Source organism: Bos mutus, chromosome 20 (genome assembly GCF_027580195.1).
Source record: "Bos mutus isolate GX-2022 chromosome 20, NWIPB_WYAK_1.1, whole genome shotgun sequence".
In the NCBI taxonomy this organism is placed as follows: Eukaryota; Metazoa; Chordata; class Mammalia; order Artiodactyla; family Bovidae; genus Bos; species Bos mutus.
Genome location: NC_091636.1, coordinates 63,826,374 through 63,850,877, shown reverse-complemented (window position 1 = coordinate 63,850,877; position 24,504 = coordinate 63,826,374). Strand labels below are relative to the sequence as shown.

The 24,504-nt window shown below is 41.7% G+C and overlaps 1 protein-coding gene across 5 annotated transcripts in view; it reads right to left on the bottom strand.

The window, feature by feature from the left end:
• SEMA5A (semaphorin 5A) overlaps positions 1-24,504 on the bottom strand; it is a 568,136-nt gene that overhangs the window by 196,655 nt on the left and 346,977 nt on the right. For all 5 annotated transcript variants that reach the window (XM_070357735.1, XM_070357734.1, XM_070357733.1 and 2 more), the window contains 2 exons: positions 10,828-10,890; positions 586-684 (listed from right to left, as the gene is read on the bottom strand). In XM_070357735.1, coding sequence (XP_070213836.1) covers positions 586-684; positions 10,828-10,890 — 162 coding nt within the window. The remainder of the gene's footprint in view (positions 1-585; positions 685-10,827; positions 10,891-24,504) is intronic.

Here is a 24,504-nt window from a genome sequence, read left to right as displayed (position 1 = left end):
AAAGAGAAAGAGGGTCGCTAATAACTTTATTTTTCCTAGGGTTCCATTTCTTTGTTGCTGCTGCTGCTGCTAAGCCGCTTCAGTCGCGTCCAACTCTGTGTGACCCCATAGACGGCAGCCCAACAGGCTCCCCCGTCCCTGGGATTCTCCAGGCAAGAACACTGGAGTGGGTTGCCATTTCCTTCTCCAAGGTTGCTTTAATTTTTCAACATGCTTCTTATCCAATTTCTAAATTGCATTTTCTTTGTTTGGATTGTGATTTTAGGTCATTTTAATACTTAACACTATCTCTGCAATGAAGCAGGATAAGAAAAAAAGAATATGTTTAGGATTATCTTTAGGGTCACTGTTGAGAAAAAAGCTGGTAGAAATAGCTTGAAAGAATATTTAAATTTAATTAAACAAGCTTATTACATAACGTGTAATAAAAAAATACATCAAGTCTTTATTCAGTTTGACAAAACATGCTTTGAATTAAAATGCAACTCCTTGGAGAACAGCAATACATTTTAAAAGTGGTGTTTTAATAGGCTGTTTGGGTTTTCCTGGCATTAAAATCTATCAAAACTCCACATGCAGCCATACCGTGCGGTTCGTGCAGACAGGCGTGAAAGCGTTGGTCCCACACGTGAATAACCGGTCACCACCCACCAACAGTACCCGAATGTAGTTCTGACATTCCTCCTGAAAAACAAAGGCAAACAACAACAAAAAAACACGAGAAAAGGGATTAAGAGGCCTGAGCTCAAGAGGAAGGTGAATACGAAGATGTCTCGTCTGTTTAATAAATTAAAAGTTAACGGACCACTACTAACCCAACATACCACCTCCTCTCAGATACTGACGAAAAAATAACAACAAAAATCTTAAATAGTTTACCTTCGTCTGTACACTTGCTCAACAGAGGATATTTGTGAGGATTAATACATGTTCAGTTAAAATCTCAAAGCATGTGTCTTCTTTTGATGAATGTGGTTTCATTTTGTGTTGTATCTGATAACAGTGCAAACTCTAAATTGCCTTTGACGTATGGTAGGAAAATAAATAAAGGAAACTACTTGAGTGCCTCATGAAACAGCAGTTTAGGAAACTTGCCCAGGAGCTTCAAAAACCATGGTGAATGCTCTCCAAAGACGAGAGTCACAAGTGAAGCTCTGATTACAACCAAAGCGAGTTTTAGATGAAGTTCTTAAATTGCTTTGTGTACGGCAAGAATCTGTAAACAGTTTTGATTTTTTTCGTGAAAAAGTAAAATACAACTATAGCAAGTAAACAATGAGGGATGAAAGCCAATGCTAAGGGAGTGAATATTTTTTATGGTTGCAAAACATACATATATATCTGGGGCATGGTCAAAGCAGTACAGGAACATTCAGCTACAAAGCTCTTCATTCAGCCAGCAAGAATTTACTGATGAGATACTCTATGGTAGAGACTGGGGAAGAAGTCACAATCTAGGCCTTTGTGTGTGGAATTTGCTCAGTCGTGTCCAGCTCTTTGTGACCCCAGGTACTGTCGTCCACCAGGCTCCTTGGTCTATGGAATTCCCCAGGCAAGAATAGTGGAGTGGGTTGCTATTCCCTTCTCCAGGGGATCTTCCATACCCAGGGATCGAACCCAGGTCTCTTGCATTGCAGGCAGACTCTTTACCATCTGAGGCACCAGGGAAGCCTGCATGGAGGCCCTTGGCACAAAATTAAAATACATGGAGTTGTCCACACGCTCTATTAAGGAAGCACAGGAGAACAGCATAGTGCTAATTCTAGAGGGGAGGGGAGGGGAAGGGGGGAGGTACAGGAAGGCTTCCTGGAGGAGGTGACACCTAAGGTCAGTGTCAAAGGAAGAGTAGGATTTGGTGCCACTTGGCACTTGCAGGATTTTTGCGAGAGAAGGAGGGAAAAGACATTTTCAAAATGAAGAATGGACTGTGCTGGAGAAAGCAGGGTGCTTTCACTGGGAACAGAGGAGGCACTGCACGAGCTGGGATGCCAGGCAGGGACCAGGTGTGTCTGGCCAGTGAGTGTAAGCATACTTTTTATTCAGAACGTGAAGGGGCCAGTTTATATTTTCACTGCATGTGGTTTTGACCTGATCTGATGTTTGTTACTGAAGGACCAATCAGGAAGCCATGTGGATGCAAGCGAAGGCAGGAGACTGCAGACAGGTAAGGAAACCACGTCCATAATTCGTCCCTCCTCATTCTGTGCCTGGACCACTGTGCGAGGTGTGAGAGGGCAAAGCCAGGCTCCAGCAAATGGACAGGACGTGGGGACTGACCGGACACCGGGACCTAGAAGACGCTGCGTGCCGACACACTGGTTTGACTCACAGGCTTCCCCAGTCAGGAGGATCTGGATTAAATGGCGCAGAGATGCTCTCTTCAATGAAACAGAGCCTCAGTCTCCAAGAAACATTGGTTTGCCGGAACGCAGCCTGCAGCATGGCCTAGCTGTGGATGTAAGATGAGCTAAAACACTTGAGTTTGCTTTCTAAACATAAAGTGAAATAGCAAAGGTAGATAATTTACCTAATATTACTGAAAGTGAAAGTGAAGTCGCTCAGTCGTGTTCGACTCTTGGACCCGATGGCCTGTGGCCTACCAGGCTTCTCCTTCCATGGGATTTTCCAGGCACAAGTATTGGAGTGGGTTGCCATTTCCTTCTCCAGGGTGATTGTGGATTTTGAGATGAGATCAACCTGGATTAAGGTGGGCCCTTGTTTGTGCTCAGCTGCTCAGTTGTGGCAACTCTTTGCAACCCCATAGACTGTAGCCTGCCAGGCTCCTCTGTCCATAGACTTTTCCAGGCAACAATACCGGAGTGGGTTGCCATTTCCTACTCCAACCTAATATTACTATTACCAATAATAGTAACCAATTAGCATTGGCTGCTAATCTGAAGTACTTTGAGGAAAAAAAGGAGAGAATAAAAGATGGACGTTAACTATTAGAAGAATTCAGAAATGAGTGTAAACAGAAGACAAAAGCTGGTGCTCGGTGACAGCCTTAGGGATAGGATGGGGAGGGAGGTGGCAGGGGAGGTTCAGGAGGGAGGGGACGCATGTATGCCTGTGGCTGATTTATACTGATGCATGGCAGAAATCATCACAATATTGTAAAGCAATTATCCTCCAATTAAAATAAATAAATACATTAAAAACAAACTGCATAACAGAGGATGAGATGGTTGGATGGCATCACCGACTCAATGGACACGAGTTTGAGCAAACTCCGGGAGTTGGTGATGGACAGGGAGGCCTGGCGTGCTGCGGTCCATGGGGTCACAAAGAGTCAGACACGACTGAGGGACTGAACTGAACTGAAAAAGGTACATCAGATGCGGAGGCTTGTTCTGTTCTGCTCTGCTTTGTTTTTATAGCTGGGGAAAGGGAAGACGAGTTCTAAAGAGAAAGAACAAAACCAGACTTCAAAAAGGCGCATTGGTCTCCTTTCCCAGGCTCTGGGAGCTTTGGCTCCGAGAACACAGAGGAGGGTGTGCAGCTGTGGAAAGCAGAGGGGCACAGAGACAGGATCACGGCCATGGTGGGAACACCAGCTCTAACCGCATAAATGAAGGGGCTCCAGAGAGACATCTCGGGGAACACAGGGCTCAGAGTGCTCTGGATGGCCGGAGCGGACAGAACAGACCCAGCGGTGATGCTGTAACAATGAATGAGAGAAGATTACAAACGGCACAGAGACTTTTAGGGGTGGGAGTTTGTTTCTGCTGCTGCTTTTAGACCTCTTTTAAGAATTGGGTCAAAATGTAAGAGAAACATTTTGTTGATTTTCCTAAGCAGGAGACTGACGCAGGTAGAAATAAGCTAGAGACAGTCACATCACAGGGAACTTGGGGGCAAGGCTGAGTTATTAGAAGAGAATCATTCCTGTTGAAAGAGGTGGTCTCATGGCTGAGTCCTACAGACGCTCTGAAGAAAAGCAAGGGTCTCTCACTGATTATGGGAAGAGAAACAATCAAGATACCACATGTGGTATTTATCTTCATCTCCCCAAAGAAAGACAGTGTAAAGAAGGCTGCAGGTCAATAACCGTCTTGAAGGTCCATCACAGACTTGATGGAGAACCAGAAAGGTGGCTGGGGATGTGATAATTCAGATGCTGACACATGTCAGAGCAGAGGGACAAGTCATCCAACCAGTTACCCACACACAAAAAAAAATCTTGGAAAAATATATGAGAGAAGATACCAAATTATCTCAATTAGTAAAAAGTATGTTCTGGTAGTCAGGCCCCTTGAGAATACCCGCTCGTCCCGGAAGGCACTGCTGGCTGGGAAGGGCAGTGTGTGCCCACGTGTCCCTAGTCAGCTCCTCCATTTCTTTGTTTTTTCTTTTTTTACATTCTGTTTTGCTTAGATTTTCCCCAGTTTCTCATTAAAAAAAAAAAAAAAGTTGTTTTTGATGTATTTATAAACCAAAACTTGGTGTGTGTGACCTGCACAGGTTGTTAGCATCCAATCTGAAAGAATCTTCCATGCTTGGGACAATTAAGAATAAAGAGTACAGAATAAAAGCAGTACTGTAGAGTACCACCTTCACTGATTAACTCACAGGTTTCTAAATATTGGCACTTTGGATGAAAGTGTTGTTTACCCCCTACATCACCAGGTTCCCAGGCAGGATGGTGGTTCCTTTTTCTTCTCTGGAGTTAACCTGTTTAGGAGCAGAATCTGACAACCAGGAAGCAGAACTATAGGATCCAGCAGGAGAACAATGCACAGAACACTGGATTCTAATCCAAACTCTCCCACTGACCAGCAGAATCATTCTAGGAACTTGGTGTTTAAAATACTGAGATGAGATCACAAACAAGAAGCTTTCAAAAATTATAAAGTATAATACGTGCATAAAGGAACTCTTTTATTCCCTTAATAATCGGCTGTGTTTCCTTTGTAAAGCTGTTAAAGGTCACGGTGGGAAGGACTTTGGTTTAGACATAATGACCCCAAGCAGACAAAGAGCTCTTGTTGGATTACAAGTGAACTGACTATTTACGTTTAAAATAATATTTGTGTCAAACACATTTAAATAGTTCTAGAAGCCAGATTCTATAATGGGGTTTCAAAAATAATGAACAACAACAGATTTTATTAGAAAACTGTTTTGAACCCACAAACAACATAAGAGTTCACCCTCCCTTTCTCGTAGATGGAATGTTTAAGATCCTTTCAGGCCAAGTCACCCCCTTTCTCCCAAGGGAGCTGGAAAAGTTTAAGTGGAACTGAATTCAAAGCTCACGAAGAACTGGCAGTCTCCACCCACCCTTCTCTGCTAAACAGGCCCAAATCAAAGATCTGGCGATGTTTTCTTGACCCCGAGTCCCTAAATGGTCACTTTAAAGGGCTGCACATGAAATGATGCTCAGGCTGATCCCAACTGCACGGGGAATCTTGAGGAAATGCGTCCTCTCTCTTCCCACCCCTGCAGTCTGGGGAGGAATGTTCTACCCAGGGAACAGAGTGGGCGTGGATGGTACGACCCCCACAGCCACAGCCCCCTCACCCATGCTCCACATTCCTGTTGCTACAGTAAAATGCATTATGTGGAGACGCACAGACCACTTTCTTTTTTTTTCCCTTAGGGTAGGAAAAAATGAGTTCACTCAAAATGGCTGGCATTTTTCTCATTTTTGAGATGTCACATTTTGCCTTATTCTTTTTTATTTCAGGGAGAGGGGAAACTGTCAATCTGTGTGTAAAATTTTCATATTACTATAGCACCAACCAAAAGATAATTGAATTCCTATTTCTAAGCCCTGGGCGACTAAGAAAATCCAAATTCCACTGCGCTCCCCCAAATAGATGTTATATTTTAGTCAAAGGAACTCGATGGAAGCGTTTTCTGATCTGGGCTCTGAAAGCGTCAGCACAGGGAAACTAGGGGTGTGTGACCTTCGAATTCAGAGACTAGCCCTGGGGAGTGGGTTATTTCCTCCCCTTCTGGGTTCCAAGAGCAGGGCTCAGGTCTTTAAGAAAGCAACTGGGAGGCTAAATAAGAGAAAGGAACTCATGGGAAAAAAACGAAGAGCCCGGGAGGTCCCTCTGCTCTCCCTGCCCTTGGACCAGCCCAGCAGCATGGTCTAGGTTCTCTGCTTCCTAATTCTATCATTTTGTGCCAGGGAACTTCACCGCACACAGTTCTGCTACAAAACCAAATTCTATTACAACCAAGCTCAGGTTGCTCAAAACTCGTCTGTGAGTTTATCAGCATACTTCATGCAGCCTAAAAGAACATGTAGTTTCTCTTTCCCACAGTGTTGGCACTTTGAAACTCATCTTCATCTGTCTTATAGTCATCTTAAAAAAAAAAAAAACCTCTATCCACAAACGCAGTTTGAATCAGTTTCTAATTACTGAGCTTTGCCATTGTTCTTAGCCGATTAAAACCAGAAACATGTGGAACGTAAAGGTATGATTTCCTTTGAAAACGTTTGTTTTGCTCGTTTTCTTTCTGTGTATCAGCAAGCCTCAATTACATATAATAATGATTCAACCCTTCTGTGAATCAAAAGTACACTCCTAATGAGCACGAAAGACGGTCTTTGCAGTGTGTTCTCTGGCTTTTACTTGCTTAATTTCTAAGCACCAAACAACCAATGATCACAGCTTAAGGCAAAATATGGGCCAATTTTGATTCAGTAGAAGCGACTCTGCACCCCGAAGAGTAATAATCTACTAGTATAAGGTTACCACAAGATTGTTTTAAAATTAAAGACTCATAGACTATAAGCAGGAGGAATCTTGGCTAGATTAAGTAATCGAATATTCTCCTGTAACACGTAGGAGACTGAAGTCCACAGAGATGAAGAGGATTAACTGTGATTTTTTTAAAGTCCATGAAATGAATACATAAGTAAGATTGATATGAAATACGAAAGGACTCTTAGGGAGAGTAAAATCTAACACAGACAATGTAAAAGTTGTCAATATATTTCCCATCTTGGGTAATTACAGCCAGAATTTTCAACCGAGTCATAGTCTGGCAATGTCTGGAGACATTTTTGGTTATTTTTGGTTGTCCTGATGGGTGAGAGGAATTACCAGCATCCAGCACATAGAGGCCAAGACCCTATTAAACATGCACCAATAACAGGACAGACTTCACAGCGGGGAGTGATCCAGCCCCAACATCAGGAATGCTGAGAGCAGAGCCCAAATGAAGGGTCCTGCGTTTGTTCACTCCATAGTGGAGTGAAGTTGAACAGCCACCACAGGCTGGGATCAACATGAATCCACTGGCCCAGCTCCCAGTTGAGGAGTTGGGGGGCTGGGTAATTAACATGCAGACTGACCAGGAAATACAAACAGCTACTGAGAAGCGATGCAGTGGTGTATGCTGGAGATGGAGGGTATTGTGGGACAGGTGAGGCAAGAATGCCCACCGACAGGGGACACACAAGTCCAGGGAGATGGGTGAGGGAGGGAGGGTGGAATGATAGCAAGGAGGTGGGGAAGGGTTAGGATGGAGCTCTAGAGGTGGAAGAGGGCACAGCCACCCCCAGACCCAGGGCTACCAACTACACATATTCTCAGACAAGCCTTAGGACAGGCAGGTGTCAATAGGATTTTTGGCTAGGTTTCCCAAAACTGACTAGTGCTGCTCATGGGTGTATCATAGCCCCAGTAAGCAGGAAGAGGAGGACAAAGATCCAAAGTCCTAGAGGAAGATGAAGACAAGACAATAAAGAGGGAAAAGAGGACAAGTGAAAGGTTTTTCCAGTGGTCACATATGGATGTGAGAGCTGGACCACAAAGAAAGCTGAGCACCGAAGAATTGATGCTTTTGAACTGCGGTGTTGGAGAAGACTCTTGAGAGTCCCTTGGACTGCAAGGAGATCCAACCAGTCCATCCTAAAGGAAATCAGTCCTGAGTGTTCATTGGAAGGACTGATGTTGAAACTGAAGCTCCAATACTTTGGCCACCCAATGTGAAGAGCTGACTCATTTAAAAAGACCCTGATGCTGGGAAAGGTTGAAGGCGGGAGAAGGGGATGACAGAGGATGAGACAGTTGGATGGCATCACCGACTCAATGTACATGAGTTTGGGTAAGCTTCGGGAGTTGGTGATGGACAGGGAGGCCTGGCGTGCTGCAGTCCATGGGGTCGTAAAGAGTTGTACACGACTGAGTGACTGAACTGAACTGAAGAGGGAGAAAAAAGCCCAAGGACCCTGGGGTCACCAGTGTCACCAGACAAAAGGACAGCATTGGCCTGAGAACCTTGGCCAGAGCAGTCAGCGTTTCCCATCAGTGGATCTTACTAGAAGGAAGAAAGTCGTGTTTCCAGGCCTCACACCCAAGCTGATCTGATTCCACCCTTTTCACTGCTCAGTCCAGAGGGTCTTCCTTGAAGAATTCCTTGTGTGCCAAGGAACAAGGAGCAAAAGTGCAGGAATCCACCCATCGAACACGTAAGTGTTAGAGGGCGGAGAGGAAAAGCATATAGGAAGCCCCTTTTCAAAATCTTTATACATAATGTATACAAATTCCACTGTATTTCTTATAGAGGTAAAAAAATTTAATACGTTCTGATTCATTTATTTTGGGGGGAATTTTAAGAGACGCTATTCTGATCCTTTGGAACTTGGTGCTACCTTTAAATCATCTGTGTCTCTGATGACTTATCTCAGAGGAATTTTTGAGGTTAAATAACTTTCAGTAAATAGCCTTCAGCAACTTTTGCTTTTTTATTAATGTCTCCAAGTGTTTCTCTAGCTAGGATGGCATTTTCTTCCTCCTCTTCCTTGTTTCTAGCTCTTTCCTCAGTTTTGGGAAACTGAATGACTAAGTGTGCTGAGACCTGCCTCCGTGTATGTCTCTCAGAACTGTTGATTTAAAAGACAAAGAAACAGGGGATGAAACTGGATAAAATAAAGAATAGAACAGTCTTGGACAAACACAGGTGGTGTGAGGATACTTCACCAGCGCCCTCTCTTCATTTACTGTATATCCCCCAAGCTCTTGGCCTTGGGACCACACTTTGCACAGGAAGCCCTCTCTGCCGCTGTGTGTCTGCTTCTTCTGTAACCCCAAGTGTGATTCACATCAGAAAGGCCCACATTCCAATAAAGTAAGATGATCACTAACAGAATGATCCCTGGTGGTTCAAATGGTAAGGAGTCTGCCTGCAATGCTGGAGAGCCGGGTTCGATCCCTGGGTCAAGAAGATCCCCTGGAGAGGGGAATGGCAACCCACTCCAGTACTCTTGCCTGGGAAATCCCACAGACAGAGGAAGCTGGCAGGCTACAGTCCATGGGGTTGCAAAGAGTTGGACACGGCTGAGCGACTTCACTTTCTTTCAACAGAATGAAACATCATGAGCTTATGGACCAGCTCCAGAAGAATTCCTTCAGGATGATCCAGTGTGATATTCTTGAAATATAAAATTCCTTGAAAAAAGGACTCAGACCTCTTACTGAGCCGACCAGTTGTGTGAATGTAGATTGAAGAATTAATGTTTTTGAACTGTGGTGCTGGAGAAGACTCTCGAGAGTCCCTTGGACAGCAAGGAGATCAAACCAGTCAATCCTCAAGGAAATCAACCCTGAATATTCATTAGAAGGTCTGATGCTGAAGCTGAAATTCTACTACTTTGGCCACCTGAGGCAAAGAGCCAACTCTTTAGAAAAGACCCTGATGCTGGGCAAGATTGGAGGCAGGAGGAGAAGGGGATGACAGAGGATGAGATGGTTGGATGGCATCACCGACTCAATGGACATGAGTTCAGGCAAACTCCGGGAGATAGTGAAGGACAGGGAAGCCTGGCATGCTGCAGTCTGTGGGGTCATGACAGAGTGACTGAACAGCAAGACCTGTGATGTGCACAGGAATTCAAGAAATGTATCTCCAACCTTAGCGATAATTTTTCCTTGGGAACTTACGGATGTAGATATTCATTCGGAGACAGACAGAGAGAGCGAGCTCATTTTAAAGATGTGTGTGTTAGTCACTCAGTCATGTCTGACTCTTTGCGACCCCTTGGACTATTCCCCGCCAGGCTACTCTGTGCCTGGGATTCTCCAGGCAAGAATACTGGAGTGGGTTGCCATTCCCTTCTCCAGGGGATCTTCCCAACCCAAGGATCAAACCAATGTCTCTTGCATTGCAGGCAGATGCTTTACTATCTGAACTACTAGGGAAGGCTCTATATTTTAAAATATGTTAAACATATTTTAAAGATATGTTAAGATGCATTATTAAAACTTTTGATCTAATAATTAGATTTATTATATAATCACTTCCTGGATGAGCTGCAAGATATGATTGCTGTGCTGTGCTCATTTGCTCAGTTGTGTCCAACTCTTTGTGACTCCAAGGACCGTAGCCTCCCAGACTCCACTGTCTGTGGAATTTTCCAGGCAAGAATAATGGAATGGGTTGCCATTTGCTCCTCCAGGGAACCTTTCCAACCCAGAGATCAAACCTGTATCTCTTGTATTGCAGGCAGATTCTTTGAACCACTGAGCCATCCAGGAAGCCCATAGCAATGATTAGGGGGAATTAAAATAGTATTTTCAAAATTCAGGTCCATATTTTTCTAAATAACATCATAATCAATTAATTTCATGTCTCATTCTAATGATTGGGAGGGCAAATTAGATCTGCAATGTTCTGAATCCTAACAACTGATTATTGTTCATCTTACTTTTGAACGGTAGAACCTTGAGAATTTCCTGCGTGTATATTTTGAACCTTGCTTCATTTTCCAGTTTCCATGGCATCATAATCAGGAATAACCTTCATATGGAAATGTTCTATATACCGGCCTCCAAGTCAGTGATGACACGCCCATAACAGCGTCCTCCTTACCTGGGACTTGCCTTTGCTGTAACAGGCCTTCTTGGTTGCTTCATCACACTCCCATTCCACAGCCTGTAGGAAACACCAACATGACAGCAACTATTAGGACTTTGACTGAATAAAAGGAAAATAAATAATAAGGCATCAGTACCCAGAAGAGGTAACACAGAGAGGCCATGGCACCTAACATTTTCATACTAAAAAAGTGTACACAAAATGCATGTCTTCCTGTCATGTGGGCTTACACTGAGCTTTCAAAGGGAAGCATTTTAAAGGACTCAGTATTTTCATTCATGCAGCAATAATGTGATATTTCAAGCGTCACCATAAGACAGGCACATGCTATGAGTTGGTGACTCTGACACACTGATGACAGAAACATTCACTTCAGTGCATCACAGAATAGATTCTGAAGATGCTGAGAACAGAAGCCTTGAAACAAACTGATCTAAATCCTCATTTAGATGTGTACATCTTATTTGAATAGTCTGTCATTTATCAATATTAATAGATAATGAAGCGAGGTTGACTGCATGTATCCCTACTCCCCAAACACACATATAGATGATGAATAGTCAATAAAATAAGCAGCTCATGCAAAGCCCAGCTACTACTTCCTCCCAAAGCCACTAATTTCCATACTCTCATTAGCTCCCACTAAATACTGAGAGCTACAGCTTCTAAATTTCTTCCCTCACTTTCTAGATCTAACTCACGCTGATCAATTTGACATGAATCCTTTGACATCTGATGCTAACTCACAAGTGGACCTGTGATTAGTCAACATAATGTACACTTACTTCACAGGAGAAATGATGCCTGCAAGCTTTAACGGCTGGTATGTTGAGACTGGGAATCATATTTTGAACAGATTTAAGCGTCTGCAGTATTTATATTTTCTACTGTTTTATGGAATGTGCACTTTCATAGGGCCAAAATGTTTCCTTTATTCTGTCTGTCTGTCATCACAATTTTATCCTATTTTCCTGTTACAGTTGGATTTCTGAAGAATTTAAGAGTTCTGAAGAACCAGATGAATCATTACCAGAAAAAAAAATTGAGGTGAGGGACAATGTGTTTTTAGTTTGGATTACTGCTACATAATAAACTAAGTGAAAAAATTCTAATGTTAAATATTATGCAAGAGAATAAAGGCTTCACTCTTACTTCTAAAAAGAATGTTTTTTTTTTCCTAACTCTTCTAAACTGAGGAAAATAACAAAAGTCATATCAACACCATTATCTAACATCTACTGTTCTCCAAAGAATGTTACATAAGAGATTAAAACATAAAACACCACATTTTCCAAATCTTATCTTGCTTATCAAATATGAATCCACAAGAAAAGTGTTCTAGCGAGAACCACTTCAGGGCCTTTCAAACAGAAACAATATTACAACTGTTTTCCCCTGCGCAGACTTAGAGATTTCTGTCCGTGTCAACATCTGATGAAAGAATTGGTTCTTTCTTCCTGTGATGTTTTCCTGTTCATAATGCTTAATGGCACCAAGAAGGTTAGAGCTAATTAGCATCTAATGCAAACAAATGACTTGAGTTTCACACTAGAGAGACAGATCCTTTTATGAGAAGTGGTGACACCTCAGAGAAGAGACAAGAGCTTCACATACAGTTGCATAATTATATATCTCCAGGAAGCACAGATAAAACAAGTGCATTGCTGCAGTTCTGAGTGGAGTGTCCCTTTAGCAGACCTCTGTATAAAAGCTCATCCTGTTGTTTTCGTTGAAATAAAGACACCCATGTCTTCACACTTCCTAAGGTGAGGGCATGTCTATGTGTTTAGTTGCTCAGTCATGTCTGAGTCTTTGCCACCCCATGGACTGTGTCCATGGGATTCTCCAGCCAAGAATACTGGAGTGAGTTGCTGTTCCCTTCTCCAGGGGATATTCCTGACCCAGGGATCAAACCTGGGTCTCCTGCACTGCAGGTAGATTCTTCACCATCTGAGCCACCAGGGAAGCCCCGCCTTCACCCTTACTTCACTATGATATTACAGTTGTTGCTTAATCCCTAAGTTATATGACTCTTTTGTGACTCCATAGACTATAGCCCTCCAGACTCCTTCTGTCCCTGATATTTCACAGGCAAGAATACTGAAGTAGGTTGCCATTTCCTTCTTCAGGGGATCTTCCCAACCCAGGGTCAAACTTGTGTCTCCTGCACTGGCAAGCAGGTTCTTCACCACTAGAGGCACCAGGCAAGCCCACAGTATGATACAGTCTTTAGCAAAGTAGACCCGATACAACTTGGATTTTATATCATCAAGGGGACTTAGTTATATATCACAAAGAGGAATTTCTGTTGCATAATTGCTGGGCAAATTATTCAGTGCAATGTTTTCGATAATGGGGCATTCCTAGTGGCTCTCACTGGTCTAGTGAATTTGTTGAAGGTTCAACAGTACTGCGCTCTTCAGTAAACTTAAGAGCTGAAAGAAGCAGTTAGTGCCGGAGCTACCGGAAGAATATTTATCAAATGCCATCAAAATTCAAATCCTTCTGCTGAAATGGCAAACAATCAGCTTCCCATGTTTGCCTAACATCCAAGTAGCCTTTGCATTTTCAAGATAAACACTGGCCAAGGATTGGAAGGGGATAGTGATAGGAAAAAAAACTGTGACAGTTCTTGAGCATATATCACTACCTTATCCAGTTTACCCAGGAAGAGCAATTGTTCACGTAAGTTTATTAGACCAACAGAAAACGGAAAAAAACTGACAGATTTTCCTGAAGATGGTTATTAAAAGTAGCAAAATTGCTTTCCTGTGGCATTTTTATTACAGTATATCAAGTTTCCAATAATATTCAAATCCAGAATTAAATACTGTGATTATGTAGCTATTCTCTTGATTCACTTTCACCCTGACTAGAAGACAGGATAAAGGGAAATTATATTAAGAAGAGAGCTGAACTATCTTTTGTACAGTTGAACACATGTGATTGGATATCCCAGAATTCGAAAAAGAATGGAGTAGGGAAATGTATCTTTTCCGGATTGGCCTAAAATTGGGTGTTCCAGACGAGCCCCTTATTTTTTGTTCATTCAGCAAACTAGACTTTACCTATACGACCAGGTGGCAGCAATGGATAAAGACACTTTCACTGGGGAGAAATCTGAATTTCAGTGGGACTCTCCAGTATCAGATTTTTTCAAAGTTTCTCAGTTATTCTGCTTGAAGTAGATTATGTTTTAGCCTGGTCACAACTTTTCTTTATTCAATAAGATTTATTGTGCAGAATGAAATTCTTTCATAATTTTGGAACAAATTCCACTATGATTTACGAAGCCATCTTTCTGGTTGACTTGCATTTTAAGACACTTTCTACCCATGCAAACCTGTCTTTATGACAGTCACCACAAAGGCTAAGACATTCTACATTTCAGACCTCAATGCAACACTTGTGATCATATTTTCCGTCTCTGTTTCTTTTACTTCTTTAATTTCTGTCATCTCCTGTCTTTTTCTGTTGCATAAGACGTGGCAGAGAAAAGATATCTTAATGTTTGGCTCTATTCTGTATTTAGTCTTCATTATATTTTTCAACAGCAGACATGCTGCAGTGATAATATGGTTACCTGGATATCCAAAGGCAATAAGTTTGAAATATCTACAGCCTAAAAGACACAAAGATTCCGGTTTGTGACACAACTGTAAATAGTTAGAAATACTATCTGTGCTATTCAACAACGTACAGAAGTTCTGCTTTATGCACACACATTTACCACTCTCTCATTTAATATTCATTAACTACCGACCAAGGACAAGACACCAATAGATAACGAGCGAAATAAGGAAACACACACACAGAGATAATATTCACACAGACATTAATTTACAATAAAATGTAAGTGACTTCTGTCAGCCTAGACAGCATCAGGCTAAATCTGAGAATGCATCCAAAGTCATTTGTGCTGTTACAGAAGCATGTTCATCTCAGAATCCAGTGGTACACTGAAACTCACAACATCTTTAACTTTCAGGAAGTGACAGAACTTTCAGAGAGAGCAGGTTTACCAAAAATCACGTTATACCTGCAGAAATCCTGTGTGTGTCAAAGCATTTACTGTTTCGTGATACAGTACACTGTTCCCTGTCATGCACACATACACACACATGTTCAGGTTAGGATAAACAGAACTGTGATCTCTGAAGTAAATAGGACGTGAGAAAGAAAAAAAAAGATTGGCTCCTTTTACGGACGAGTTACATACATATAAATCCACAGTTCGTGGAAGTATATAAACAAAGCTGTGTATGATCACATTCTGCAGACAGAGAAGTTAATTAGACAGGGACCAGCCAAGGCAGATACTTTTCATAAAAATGAAGAGAACAACATTCTAGGCAGATGGGCCAACACTCTTTCAGCAGATGGCTTTGCTAATTAGATACTGGCAAAAGATAACATGAAAAAAAAAAAAAACTAGTTTAATTACACAGTGCCAAAAATTAACAACCACCTGAGGGCTTTTTTAAAAAATATGTTTGCATTCATATTATTATGTCATGGATTTCTCTGAAATGCTGGAGAATGTTAAATTGTCATGATGATTATAAACAAATTGCCAGGGACTGTGAGATTGTATGTGTTCAAAAGAGAAGCAAAATGCAAACGAGTTGGAATTCGAAACAGTTGTGATTTTTATGCGACCTGAGTCAAGCGTCAATCTAGTTATCCTTGGGCAAAGGCAGCTTCGATAATTATTTTAGGGGTCACACTTGATAGGTTCAAAACAAGTGGCAGTTGGGAATTCCCTGGCAGTTCAGTGGTTAGGACTCTGCATTTCCATTGCAGGGGGCCTGGGTTTGATCCCTGAACTAGGAGACTGGGGGCCCTTGAGATGTTAAGGTGTGCACTGCAAGACATAAAGCGGAAAAGAGCTGAGTCACTTTGAAAGGATTTGTCCAGTCTGCCTCTGTGTCTCTACTTCTTAGTGGATATTAAGTGTATTCATTCACTTTTAGAGTCAATTGGCTGTACACCTACATTTACGTCTATGGCAAATGTAGGCAAGCCCACTTTATTCTTACTGGCGGTTTCCAAATCAGAGAATTGGAAGGGGACGTTCATCATATTTTCTAACTACTGTTTTTTGATTCTTACAAAACTGAAGTCATCCAACATTAGAGAAACATCTGAACCTCAGAGAGTCCCGTACAAGCGTGTTATAATGATTGTTTAAATCCTTATATATCAAAGCCCAAGATTTTCTTCCACAAAATAATACCAAGTCAAACTTCCTTTGATCACTGGCCAGTGGAGCTCCCAATTTGTCAAATGCTCACTGGGGCTTTTGTTTTATAATTGGGCTTTTTAAATTCAGGGCTGTTCTTCTTAATTGAGCAGACAACATATGAGATTCCTAGGACTGATGTAACAGAGCACCGCAAACTGGGTGGCTTTAAACAATACAAATCTATTTTCTCACAGTTCCCAGGGGGTAGGTCAGAAATCATCCAGATTGCTTCTTTCTGGGCTCCCCCGCCTCTGGTGACTGCTGGCCATCCCTGACCGTCGTTGGCTCCTGGAAGCATCACTCTAGTCCTTGCACCTGTCGTCATACAGTCCTTCCCCGTGTGTCTCTGTCCAAATGCACTTCTTAAGAAAACATTGGTATTCGAATTAGGGCCCATTCAATCCATTATCTTAACGAATTACACCTGCAAACACTCTGTTTGCTAAAAAGGTCACATTCTGAGAATCGAGTTGAGGATGAATTTTGGAGGGACCCCATTCCTCACAGCACAGATAGCCTGACATCACGACATAAGAAGCCCTGAAACCGACAACTGACAGCATGTTAATGAGGGACACTGTTCTGCTGCAAATTAGCCAGATCTTACCAAAGCGTGGATAACAGTTTATAAAACTTTCAGTCAGTTCAGTTCAGTTGCTCAGTCGTGTCTGACTCTTTGCAACCCCATGGACCACAGCAAGCCAGGCCACCCTGTCCATCACCAGCTCCCGGAAATGACTCAAACTCGAGTCGGTGATGCCATCCAACCATTTCATCCTCCATCGTCCCCTTCTCCTCCCACCTTCAATCTTTCCAGCATCAGGGTCTTTTCCAAAGAGTCAGCTCTTTGCATCAGGTGGCCAAAGTATTGGAGCCTCAGCTTCAACATCAGTCCTTACAGCGAACACTTAGGACTGATCTCCTTTAGGGTGGACTGGTTGGATCTCCTTGCAGTCCAAGGGACTCTCAAGAGTCTTCTCCAACACCACAGTTCAGAAACTTTGGTTACACACTAATCACAGTGCTACATGCTTTCTATACATTTATCTCACATATATGCCTCTCTATAATTTTATGGATTGGAAAATACCATTAAGGTTCTATTCTGGCTGAGGACAGTGGTTAAGGCACTTTGCAAAACCACAAAGAGAGTACGTGGGACACCAGGATTCAAATTTGGTAGCTTGGAGGAAGTCTGGGCTCTAATCCACTCTCCCTTCACTTTGAAATTGTCAAAGTAACTGACCTTCATTGGAGGAGGAAATTGTAATCCACTTCAGCGTTCTTGCTTGAGAAATCCCAAGGACAGAGGAGCTTGGTGGACAGGCTACAGTCCATGGGATTGCAAAGAGTTGGACACGATTTAGTCATTGACCACAACTGACCTTCATTACTGCCTATCAGGGTTTTCTTTTTTCCCTTAATTTAGAAAGTGAAGTGAAGTGAAAGCCGCTCAGTTGTGTCTGACTTTGCAACCCCATGGACTGTAGCCTGCTAGGTTCCTCTGGCCATGGGATTCTCCAGGCAAGAATAGTAGAGTGGGTAACCTTTCCCTTCTCCAGGGGATCTTCCCAACTGAGGGACCGAACCCAGGTCTCCCGAATTGCAGGCAGATTCTTTACTATCTGAGCCACCATGAAAGCCCATAATTTAAAAAAAAAAAAAAAAAAGGAAAAAACCAAACAACTGTACACTTAAAGCTAGAAATGTGTGTACACCTAAATTTGGAGCTGTAGCCATTCAGCAAACATTAATTAATCATACAAGTCATCGATTGCTCTGTCATGGAATGCATTCATTTTTTAAGCCTCTGGGCCCACTCATGGTCCTAGCATTGATTTTAAAGGAGGCATGATTCATCTAATGAAACTCTACAGTTACAACTGCACAGCCAGGGTATGATATAAAAACTGAGGTTGATTTTGTGACATTACACATCTTATTTTCTTGGGCTCCAAAATCACTGGAGATCGTGACTGCAGCCATGAAATTAAAAGACACTTGCTCCTTGGAAGAAAAGCTATGATTAACCTAGCCAGGGTATTAAAGAGCAGAGTAGTCACTTTGCCAACAAAGGTCTGTCTAGTCAAAGCTATGGTTTTTCCAGTAGTCATGTGTGGATGTGAGAGTTGGACTACAAACAAGGCTGAGAACTGAAGAACTGATGCTTTCAAACTGTAGTGCTGGAGAAGACTCTTGAGAGTCCCTTGAACGGCAAGGAGATCAAACTAGTCAATCCTAAAGGAAATCAACCCTGAATATTCATTGGAAGGATGGATGCTGAAGCGCCAATACTTTGGCCACTTAATGCAAAGAACCAACTCACTGGAAAAAGACTCTGATACTAGGCAAGATTGAGGGCAGGAGGAGAAGGGGGCGACAGAGGACGAGATGGTTGGTGGGCATCACTGACTTGATGGGCATGTGTTTGAGCAAACTCTGGAATACTGGTGAAGGACAGGGAAGCCTGGCATGCTGCAGTCCATGGGGTCACAAAGAGTTGGGCACAACTGAGCGAATGAACAACAACAACAACACATCTCGAATATCAGAACAGTCTGCTCTTGAGACAACAATGATTTTGTGCTTTTAAAACAGATGTTGAGATCCCATCCCCCCTCTGCCACAGCCTTCCAGGGGTCCTTCATTTACCTGGAGTAAAAGTTAAAGCCATCTGGAAGGGTCTACCAGATCGAGCCACTTACCTTCTCTCTGCTTTCCTGGCCCCTATCACCCTCATCTCCTGTGATGATCCTCAGACAAGGCAGATGTGTTTCCTGTGGCTTGTGTACCAGCTCATCCCACTTTCTGGGACACCCTCCTGGCTAATGCCTATGCCTCTGGCTCATCTCTGCTCAAGGGTTACCTCCTCGTGGGGCCTGTATGGTCATGCATGGAAACAGCAACAGGTGTTCTCAGCCCCCCTGGAAGGTGACTCCCACTTGGGTAGGCGTCTCATCCTCTTGGTTCACTTCTATGTCCTCAGCACCTGGAACACTGCTTCACACACAAGAAGTTTGTTCAAGAGCCCACCTTCTGCATACATGAGTAGGCTGAGGAAGCTCTATGCGTACAACCTAGAAGCAGCTCCAGGCACCCTGATTGTGCCCCCCAAGTGGAAGGGACACGTGAGGCTTTGGTACCATACCCTGCGCACCTGTGGCCCATGCACCACAACAGTGTTTCTTCCAAACCCTCCCCTGACACTGGGAAGAGACACATCAAGGTGAGTGCAGAATCCACCAGAGCAGGGTCCCCAGGCTTTTAGGCTGGGGCTGGCTTCATGGTAGATCATTTTCTGCAGACTGGGGTGGGGGACAGTTAGGGGTTCATACAGCACATCCATTTACTATGCTGCCACTGACCTGACAGGAAGCAGAGCTTAGGTGGTAACGTGAGCGATATGGGGAGCAGCCACAAATACAGATGGAGCTTTGCTTGCTCACCCACCACTCGCTTATGATCTGCTGTGTGGTCGAGTTGCTAACAGACCACGGACAGGTACTGGTCCTTAGCCCAAGAGTTGGGGACCCCTGCACTAGAGTACAGATGTCTACATTTCTTCTGCATTTGTGCATGTGTGTGTGTGTGTGTGTGTGTGTGTGTGCTTTCACCTCCTTAAGTCAAGTCTTATGTAAAATCTCACATGTTGTTGTTTAGTCACTAAGTCTCATCCAACTCTGTGACCCCATGGATTATAGCCTGCTGTCAGGCTCCTCTGTCCATGGGATTCTCCCGGCAAGAATCCTGGAATGGGTTGTCATTTATTTCCTTCTCCAGGGGATCTTCTCAAGCTAGGGATAGAACCTGCATCTCCTGCATTGGGAGGCAGATTCTTTACCTCTGAGCCATCAGGGAAGCCCTATAATCTATCAGTTCAGTTCAGTTCAGTCACTCAGTCGTGTCTGACTCTCTGCGACCCCATGGACTGCAGCATGCCAGGCCTCCCAGTGCATCACCAACTCCTGGAGTTTACCCAAACTCATGTCCATCGAGTTGGTGATGCCATCCAACCATCTCATCCTCTGTCATCCCATTCTCCTCCTGCCCTCAATCTTTCCCAGCATCAGGGTCTTTTCAAATGATCTCATATAAAAGAATACAAAAGTGGTATTTACTAAATTCACGTTATAAATATAATCAAGATGATAGCATTAAATCATTAAAAAAAAAGGTGACTTCAAGTGACCCTGAGTCATAACACACTCAGTATTCAATCAGTTCAATGTTTTGTTTTGATTACTGAAATAATACTGATTCATACCAATTAAGTAGTATTAAATAAGTTCACCTTTGAATCAGTTAATTTGGAGTAAAATCTCAAATGACAGCAGACAGTTTATTCCCTGCTGTACAATAAACCAGCTTATCTGGGTAATCATAGCAATAAAATTTATGTCACTGAGGGTTGCCAATGCCTTAAATTTTTATATATGGTATACATCAATGTACCTAATTTTTTATTAATAGAATTTTTATTAATAGAATTAATTTTTATTAATAGAATTAAAATATATGCAATGCCTAAAATCCCTTAGCACCTCTAGAATTCTGGGACTCTAGGAAGCATATTTGGTTCTAAGGAACCAAGCATCTTTGATGAGCAATGTAAAGTGTGGAGGGACTTGCCTGGTGGTCTAGTGGTTAAGGCTTTGTCTTCCAATGCAGGAGGTGTGGGTTCAATCCCTGTCAGGGAACTAAGATCCCACATGCCTCTCAGCCAAAAAACCAAAACATGAAACCGAAGGAATATTGTAACAAACTCAATAAAGACTTTAAAAATATTCCACAACCAAAAAAATCTTAAACAAAATGCTTGGAATTAGATAGAATTTGGAGAAAATGTAATGGAAGGTGAGTTCTAATAACCCCATTCCACTCCTGAACATGAATGAGCCCTCTCTAGATGATTTTGCTGATTAGGAACGAGGTCAATATCAAGGACATTATAAAATCTTGTAGAATATTTAGAATTATGACTGTCAGACACTGAGGCATCAAACAACTTTTATATTTCCAAAATGTTGCCATCAGTGAAAATGTTGCTGGAAGGTAAGCTAGCAAGCACAGCTGCTCTTGGTTTCAAAGAAGTTATTTTCATGGATCCAAGAGAGATTGGTTTGAAAAATGGCATACTGTCCAATTCATCAGCCTAAATGTAGGGGTAAAATTGTAATTATGGAGAAATGACTATTTTTATATATAAACTTGCTGAAGTATTTGTATATAAAGAATCCAATACAAAGTAAATCAAGCATGGGATAAAAATGTTGACTTCAGAGTGGACTGACTTCTCAAGGACCAGCTCCTTAACTGCATATATCCCAAATGCCTGAAAAGTATCGCTTCAAATGCCATATTTTCAAGCATACGATTACATCTTCCATCACACAGATGGGGCAATTCAAACATCATGATATTTGTAATGTTCAACAAAAATGGTGACATTCATTAGAAATGAAACAGATATAACACAATCAAATTAAAAGTAGGCATTCTAGCTGATGTAACATTTATTCTATTCATGCAAAGAAGTACCCTGAAAGGAATAAATTGATTATGTAGTCATGAGAAATATCAGACCAAGGTGAGCTTCTTAACACAACTTGAAGACTTCACAGAGCAATGACAAGAGGTCTTGCAAAAATGTTTTTTTTTTTAAAAAAGGCAGCAAATTGACACGGAATGCTGTTGGACCTCAGTCAACTGGAAGGATAAGCAACTTTGCATAAAGAATGTTGTCCTGGAAATGTCTCCACAAGGCTAAATTTGTACTAGGGCTTTGACCAAAGCCTGCTTACACAGAGCGCTTGACTACTGACAGTCACATTTCAGATCCTTGGGGAAAATAACAGAAACAATTCTGGCCCCACTACAGGAATGAGTTTCCCAGCCATAGAACAAGACTTCATTTAGGAATGCAGTTAAAGAGTTTCAAAGAGACTGCATATCACAGTGAAGGAGTTTAGAAGGGATCCCATCTCACAGTGAAGAACCAATATGAAGGGCCAAGGTATTAATTTTGAGGCAACATGAGATATAGAAAAATACTCTAGCAACCATAGCATGAATGCAAAGAGATAGAGATTCTTTGTTTAACTTAGTTGTATTCTGCTGAGGTCAAAAAAATATTTTGTGTGTGTTTTCAAGATTTGTTTGTGATCCTATATATTCGGTTTCTCTTGCTTAAAGCATAAAGTCACTTTTATTGGGTTCATCAGTTTCGGTCCTATTACTGTATATTCTGGCTATATAGTAATGAATGCATTCTAGAGAAACTGTGACCATAACACTCAGCATAAATGTAAATACATGCATGTTTGTTTCTACTTTTTCCATCAATATTTTCTATTTTTTTCTGAAACTAACTTCACAAAAACAAATAATACGTTGTACTCGACTCCTTTTCTCCATGGTTCTAAGTTAGAATGTGTGCACTAGAATTCACTGAAGTACTTATAAAGCTCAGATTATGGATGCTTACAGGGGAATTATTCTATACTCACTGAACCACTCAGAATTTATTCATTGTTCACGTTATTGCTTCCTGAGATGCACCCTACCACTACAAAGATTGAATTTATTTCAACTGCAAAACATATTGATCTATTTGTCAGATCACAAAATATATGGAAAATCCATTTTAGGACTCTTATTCAGCCTTAGTTTCATAAATTTTAGTTTGCAGCTAAGAGAAACAAACATTAAATTTGTTTTCTGATATATATTGGGGCAGTTACATTTCTCTCTTATTTTACATAAAATGTGTAACAGGATGTGTAATTTCTGTTCAAGAAATATTATTTATAATATCACAATGTTAAAAGAGAACTAAATGAGCATTATCGATATATTTATTTCCCAGTTACTGAAGCTCATAATTTTATGAATACCTGCTTGAACTTACTAAAGCCAGCAAATAATTCAGCATTCAACAGGAATGTGTGTTTTCACCATTTATTTCATTATGAATTTGTCTCTTTTCTATAGTATAATCAGTTTATTTATGTGCCAAGGGAATATTATAACTATTACTCAATCTTTGATGAGAAAGAACTCTACCTTGTAAACAAGTCTGAAAGCGTTTCAAGTATGAGAATGAGAACTGGTGGTTCTGTGATATATGCAATGTCTAAGATCAGATTGATTATATTCTTTACAGCCAAAGATGGAGAAGCTCTATACAGTCAGAAAGAACAAGACCGGGAGCTGACTGTGGCTCAGATCATGAACTCCCAACTGCCAAATTCAGACTTAAATTGAAGAAAGTAGGGAAAACCACTAGACCATTCAGGTATGACCTAAATCAAATTCCTTATGATTATACAGTGGAAGTGAGAAATAGATTTAAGGGACTAGATCTGATAGAGTGCCTTATGAACTATGGACGGAGGTTCCTGACATTCTAAAGGAGATAGGGATCAAGACCATCCCCATGGAAAAGAAACGCAAAAAAGCAAAATGGCTGTCTGGGGAGGCCTTACAAATAGCTGTGAAAAGAAGAGAAATGAAAAGCAAAGGAGAAAAGGAAAGATATAAGCATCTGAATGTAGAGTTCCAAAGACTAGCAAGGAGAGATAAAAAAAGCCTTCCTCAGCGATCAGTGCAAAGAAATAGAGGAAAACAACAGAATGGGAAAGACTAGAGATCTCTTTAAGAAAATTAGAGATACCAAGGGAACATTTCATGCAAAGATGGGCTCAATAAAGGACAGAAATGGTATGGCCCTAACAGAAGTAGAAGATATTAAGAAGAGGAGGCAAGAATACACAGAAGAACTGTATAAAAAAGATCTTCACAACCAAGATAATTACGAAGGTGTGATCACTCACCTAGAGCCAGACATCCTGGAATGTGAAGTCAAGTGGGCCTTAGAAAGCATCACTATGAACAAAGCTAGTGGAGGTGATGGGATTCTAGTGGAGCTATTTCAAATCCTGGAAGATGATGCTGTGAAACTGCTGCACTCAATATGCCAGCAAATTTGGAAAACTCAGCAGTGGCCACAGGACTGGAAAAGGTCAGTTTTCATTCCAATCCCAAAGAAAGGCAATGCCAAAGAATGCTCAAACTACTGCACAATTGCACTAATCTCATACGCTAGTAAAATAATGCTCAAAATTCTCCAAGCCAGGCTTCAGCAATAAGTGAACTGTGAACTTCCAGATGTCCAAGCTGGTTTTAGAAAAGGCAGAGGAACCAGAGATTAAATTGCCAACATCTGCTGGATCATGGAAAAAGCAAGAGAGTTCCAGAAAAACATCTATTTCTGCTTTATTGACTATGCCAAAGCCTTTGACTGTGTGGATCACAATAAACTGTTGAAAATTCTTAAAGACATGGAATACAAGACCACCTGACCTGCCTCTTAAGAAAACTATATGCAGGTCAGGAAGCAACAGTTATAACTGGACATGAACAAGAGG